Source organism: Chelonoidis abingdonii, chromosome 16 (assembly GCF_003597395.2).
Source record: "Chelonoidis abingdonii isolate Lonesome George chromosome 16, CheloAbing_2.0, whole genome shotgun sequence".
NCBI lineage: Eukaryota > Metazoa > Chordata > Testudines > Testudinidae > Chelonoidis > Chelonoidis abingdonii.
Window position 1 is genome coordinate 16,854,203 of NC_133784.1, and position 6,000 is coordinate 16,860,202.

The following is a 6,000-nucleotide window of genomic DNA, read 5'->3' on the forward strand; positions in this document are numbered from 1 at the left end:
TTTGAGAATCGTTGATAAGAAGTGCTATTTCAAATAGTAACTTGTAAATAGATCATCTTTAATCCATGTAGTGTTAGTTACGGTTCTCCCTTCTCTTCATTAATGTCTGTATAATCTTGACATAAACTGGATAAGGTAGATTAATGAGAAACTACTGATTTTTGTTGCTGGACACCACCACAGGCTTTGAGTGGTACAAGCTTAGCAAGCAACTGTGGTTTCATCTTCAGTGCTCTAGATCACGCCAAACTCCCACTGAAATCAACAGTGGGCCTCAAATGTAAAAGCAAGGGGCATAGGACAAGCTTTTCAGATCAGATATAATATTTGTCTGAAAAGTGCTTCCCATGCTCTCAGTGCTATATACAGTAAATAAATAAGATGAAAATGTACTGCTACGGAAACAAAGTAGATAAATTCTTTTTTTAAAAATGAAGATGTAAAAACTGGCAAAGAGATAAAAACAAATATACAAAATATGAAAGACATGTTTGAACTTCCCATATGGAAGGATAGCAACAGAAATTTCTCACTTATTCTACATATTCCCTTTTGGAAGGGAAATAATTGGCATTTGCACACTGTATCTCCTATGAGTTTATTTCATTTTTCCTCTTTTTCCCTCACTCAATAGAACAAAGTTTCCACAACAATTTACATATTAGGTTTATATTTCAAGTTTTTCTAATGGTGGGATTTAATTTTAATTTTTGTATTTATTTTTTGTTGTTTAACCTACCAATGACATCACTCCCCACATTGGAGCAATTATCTGTAAGCAGACTCTGAACTCATCTCTGAAATCTAATGGTGAACTGGGGGGGGGGGAGATTTAAGGAGCAGACCATATTTGCACAAACACACCTACTCTGCTTAGGTAACCTGCAGACAGACCTGCTTTGGTCCCTTTGGCATTTCTGTTTTGGGTTAAGATTCACTTTAGTATTAAATGCAGGAGTAATGGAATATTATTGTATGAGCAAAGGGCAACATAGCTATACATAGCATGCCCTAATTGAGGGGGTCATCCTAAAATCAAGTCCACTTGCTGAGCACGGGATAATGATTCCACACCTAAGTAAAAAGACAGTGAGTGAAGGTGCCACAGGACTCTGCTGTTCCTACTTGGTGACATGGACTCTGTTTAACAAGACATTTAACATTTGACCCTCCCCTCCAGTGTTTAAAGACAGAGCTGATCAGACTCAGTTTAGAGTCCTTGTTTCTGCTCTGTAATTAACAGAGCTGAAATCACTGATATGTTGATCTAAGGGAAGCAGGTCTTAGGCTGGTGTGGAGATAATATTGCCATTAAAAGACAGTACAAAAGAGGCAGCAGCAGAGACTTCCAGTTACATCACTCAGAGAAATGGGCTGACAGAACCACAGAATCAGAGCTAGAGCAAGTAGTGAGCAATGGCCCTCTGCACAAAGAATCGCACCCAAAAGCAGAGGTAGCAGCTACATTAAAGCCCAGCAGTAGGGCAGCAGTAGCATTTTATAGGTAGACAAACTCTGAGGGTATGGCTACACTTGCAAATGTGCAGCGCTGGGAGTTACAGCTGTGGTCGTACAGCTGTGTAGGAACAGCGCTGCAGTGTGGCCACACTGACAGCTAACCCCCGCACTGGCATGTGTGGCCACATTTGCAGCGCTTGTTGGAGTGGTGCATTGTGGGCAAGCTATTCCCAGCGTTCAAGTGGCTGCAACGTGCTTTTCAAAAGAAGGGGGCGTGGGGTGGAGTGTGAACAGGGAGCGTTGGGGGAACAGAGAGAATGAGAGCGGATTTTTGGAGCCAGACACTGTGACAGCCTCCCTGCCTTGCACAGTTCAAAAGCGGGGGGGGGGGGGGGTGGAGTGTAGCACAGGCGAGCATCGGGGCCAGACAGAGAGAAGGCGCGATATTTTGGAGGCAGGACACTGTGAGCTCCCTGCCTTGCAAATTCCTGCCATTTCCCCACCCCTCTCTCAATCACTCGTTAAATGCAAAAAAGGCTTCAGAACAATATAAGCTCAGCTTACTCCGAGGGACTCCCTCCCCCGCGCGTGCTTGTTGTGTCTCTCCAACAAAACAGCTGCTGAACATTCCGAAAGCCTCGGCTAGGCCTGGGCTCGCTCGGTCTGGAGCAAAAATGAGGCAGACTGTCTGTTTGGCTAGCTCTGGGGAGTACCTCTCTTTGTTGTAGACACGGCAGAATTCTTTGATACCTCTTTACATACCCTGGAGGCCAATAACCAGCGCTGGTGGACGTGTCCAACACTGATGAGCAGCGCTCGCATCACCATGGCGGCGCCACTCTAGGGGGTGACCTGCCGGCCCGGTGGAGTTGCTAGGGTAAAAGTTCTCCGACGAATGTGCACGCGCGGCGCGTACACCTACTGGAATGGATATGAGCAACACATCTCGAAGAACAACAGTTACAAAGGTGCGTAACCGTGTTTTCGGAGTGCTTTATTCGTTCCTTTGGTGAGAAATACAGAAGTTAATTTTTTGGTTGACTATAGACAGTCACTGCGATGAAAGCCTCTATCTTTTCGGCTTCCCCTGGGATTCGCTTCTGTGTATGTGTCCTGGAGCCTGAGCAGGTAATAATACTTGCCTACCTCATCAGAGGGTCAAGACTTAATTCATATTATTTACGTAAGCTCCTTACATGCAAAATTCTATCTTAACAGTGGTCCCAGACTGTGGGCCGTTTCCCTAGAGAGGTGCGGGGGGCACACAGTGGGGCCTGAGGGTGGGTAGGGAGGGAGTGCCGCCCAGCTCCGCCCCCCCCCCCCGCGTCCCGTCCCGTCTCCGCTCCCCCCTCACACGCACACCTCGTTCCCTCCCCAGCCAGCTCCGTTCCCGGCCCCACTCGCTCCCCTCCGCCCGGCACGGCTTGTCACTGCCGGCGGCAGCCCTCCTCTCACCAGGACTCGCCCGGCCTCAGAGCTATCCCTAGCAGCGGCCCCAGCTCTGCCCGCTGGGCCCCGACATCCGGCCTCAGGCCACAATCTAACTCCGCCGCCATGTCCGTACACCCGATGCCCCCCGCCCTGCAGCGGATATCCGGCCTGGCGGCACCGGCCAACGTGCGCAGGCGCACTGCCTTCCTCCCTCCCACCGCTAGCCGCCGCGGCTCCAGGCGCCCGTGGCAGCGCAGCCCCCGTGCTAGAGGCGGGCCCCGCGCGCGACCAGGAAACCGGGGGACTGGCTGCTTGACAGAACGTGCGGGTTTGGCTGGCACTAAGCATGCGCAGTAACGTCTACTGAGACCGCTGCCCTCACTGGGCATTAAATCCGCTCCCTGTGGTATTTATGTGGGGTGTGCATAGTCGCCTAGCCAAGCGATGGCATCTTCAGGGGAATGATGCATTCCTCCAGGCCACTGCTGAACCTAGTCAGCAGGCATGCCTGGACAAAGTGCATCATCGTCTGTGTTGTGTGCAGCTGCACAAAGGGCTGTCACGAAGGCCCCAGTGATACTAGTTGGCTGCACAGAGACCTTGGCTCGTCTGGAACCTGTTCAACAGGAACCATTGGCGACAGGGCAGGTCAAAACCAGGTGGGCAGATTGTGGGGTTAGTGACGAGGCACTGGTTGGGGTTATAACAGATATCCATTCCTCTCGCCAGACTGTTTCTGCCCTAACATCCTGGCGTAGCGGATGAGACCATAATAGGCAAGGTGACGGCAAACGTGCCGCTGGTGGTTTAAAAAGGTCATTGTGCAGCAGCAAGCTTGAGTTGGTGTGTGCTTTCTCCAGTAACTTGCCAGTGGCAAACTGTCGTCTGATAGAAGGAGGAGCAATATTGCTCAGAACTGGAAGCCATTGAACTGGGGTCGGATGCAGGGTGCCAGAGGTGATACGCATGGCAGCATGTAACTGCATATCCACCAGTTTGGTGTGTGATAATCTACTCCAAGCTGGTGCACAGTACTCTGCCACTGAATATGAGGTGGCAAGAGCTGACATCTGCAACGTTGGAGCACGAGCACTCCATGATGAACCTGCCAGTTTGCTAAGATTGTTGCACATCTTAACTTTAGCTGCCGTCTTCTTCAGGTGGGCATGATAACTCAATGTGCAGTCTAAGGTCACACCTAGAGAGTCCAGTTCTACTTCATGCTTCTCCTGACCATTCAGATAAACATTCAGGTCTCGGGTTCCACAGGTGTGATGAAGATGGAACAAACTGGAGACTGTTTTTATGACACTTGGCTGGAGGCTCCAAGTCTTATAGCAATCAGCTAACTTTATCATGTCCAGGTTTAAGGTGGCATCAAGTTTGTGAAACATCCGGGCCTGGGTACTGCAACAGATGTTGTCTGCGTAAATGAACTTGCGTGACTTTGTTGTTGGCAGGTCATTGATGTAAAGGTTGAACAGGGCTGGAGAAAGCACATAGCCCTGGGGTAACCCATTGCTCTGTCTTCTCCATCATATGGATGAGAGGAGACAACCGAGAGGATGAGCTTTACCTGCTCCAGCCGCAAGTGTGGGAGTCTGCTCTGATACCTTAGAACAGCGCAGCAGCCACCTGCACTCTGCCAACTCTCAGTGATACCCAACCAGGTAGCCGGACACCTACTTAAAGTGGCCAGAGCATCTTTGGAGTAACAGGTGCGAACACAAATGAGGAACGAATGGCATATTTTTAAATGTCTACACCAGAATAGAAGCTGCCCAGAACCATTCACTGTAGCAGAGTAGCATCAAGTATGGAACAGCTGCAGGCTATGACAACATATCCCCAGAATTCCTGAAAAATCTTGGCCCCCATGCTTGTCTTTCGCTTCTGAAATTCTTCACCAGGATCATCAGTGAAGGTAGGCTATCGAAGATATGGCGCACTGCAAAAATCATTGTTAAAGCCTGGAAAGGACCCAAGTCAAGCCTCAAGCTATCATCCCATATCATTATTGTCGGTGTGCTTCAAGGCACTGGAGCGCTTGATCCTACAGCGCATATTACCCGATGTGGAGAGAATTTTGAGCCCCAAACAAGCCAGCTTTTGCCGAGGCCATAGCACATGTGACCAAGTACTCATGCTGACCACATTTGTTGAAAATGGCTTCCAGATAAACTTGAGAACAGGCACTGGTTTCATTGATCTAACAGTGGCGTACAATACAGATGGCACACTGGCCTGCTCGTGAAGGTATCACGCTATCTTGAGTCACAGGCGTTGTTGAACTGTTCCTCCACAATAGGTTCCCTCTGGGGCCAGGGGTAAGCAGGGGGGATGGGCACAGTCTTTGCCGGGGGGGAACAGAAAGCAGTAGGAATGGGCAGGAGAGGGACTGAGGGGTAAAATCGGGGAGGGGGTGTAGGTGCCAGGTTTGAGGCACTACCTGAGGGGGGCAGAGGGGAAACCCCGCACAGGGAGGGGCAGAGGGAGTAACAGTGTCCCCCAGGGCAGTGAGCCACATGCAGCGTTTGCAAAAATAGGCAGGTTGTAACCCCTGTCATAGGGTTGTCCGGCTCAGCATCCATGTCCCAGGGCTGGGGTTTGTGCATCCCAGTGCCTACACAAGGCAGCTCTACCCTAGCTGGTGTGATGTATGGAGCTGGTAAAGTTAAACATTTTACACACACCCGCAAAAAACTATCTGAATATCATGCAATCATAGAATATCAGGGTTGGAAGGGACCTCAGGAGGTCATCTAGTCCAACCACCTGCTCAACTCCCCCAACTAAATCATCACAGCCAGGGCTTTGTCCAGCCTGACCTTAAAAACCTCTAAGGAAGGAGATTCCACCACCTCCCTAGGTAACCCATTCCAGTGCTTCACCACTCTCCTAGTGAAAAAGTTTTTCCTAATATCCAACCTAAACCTCCCCACTGCAACTTGAGACTCCTTGTTCGGTCATTTGGTACCACTGAGAACAGTCTAGATCCAGCCTCTTTGGAACCCCCTTTCAGGTAGTTGAAAGCAGCTATCAAATCCCCCCTCATTCTTCTCTTCTGCAGACTAAATAATCCCAGTTCCCTCAGCCTCTCCTCAGAAGTCA

The 6,000-nt window shown here is 49.7% G+C and overlaps 1 protein-coding gene and 1 long non-coding RNA gene across 9 annotated transcripts in view; one reads left to right on the forward strand and one right to left on the reverse strand.

Moving 5' to 3' along the window:
- USP4 (ubiquitin specific peptidase 4) overlaps positions 1–3,084 on the reverse strand; it is a 143,721-nt gene extending 140,637 nt beyond the window's left edge. For 2 of the 8 annotated variants that reach the window (XM_032765783.2, XM_032765784.2), the window contains exon 1: positions 2,914–3,083. In XM_032765783.2, the coding sequence (XP_032621674.1) occupies positions 2,914–3,014 (101 nt within the window). In that variant the 5' untranslated portion in view covers positions 3,015–3,083. Of the gene's footprint in view, positions 1–2,913 lie in introns of all 8 variants that reach the window. The other 6 variants (XM_075072957.1, XM_075072958.1, XM_032765780.2 and 3 more) reach the window with 5 other exon arrangements.
- A 43-nt stretch (positions 3,085–3,127) lies between these two features.
- LOC142047840 (uncharacterized) overlaps positions 3,128–6,000 on the forward strand; it is a 9,929-nt gene continuing 7,056 nt past the window's right edge. Inside the window, exon 1 of the long non-coding RNA XR_012657105.1 lies at positions 3,128–5,145. This is a non-coding gene — a long non-coding RNA (uncharacterized LOC142047840). The remainder of the gene's footprint in view (positions 5,146–6,000) is intronic.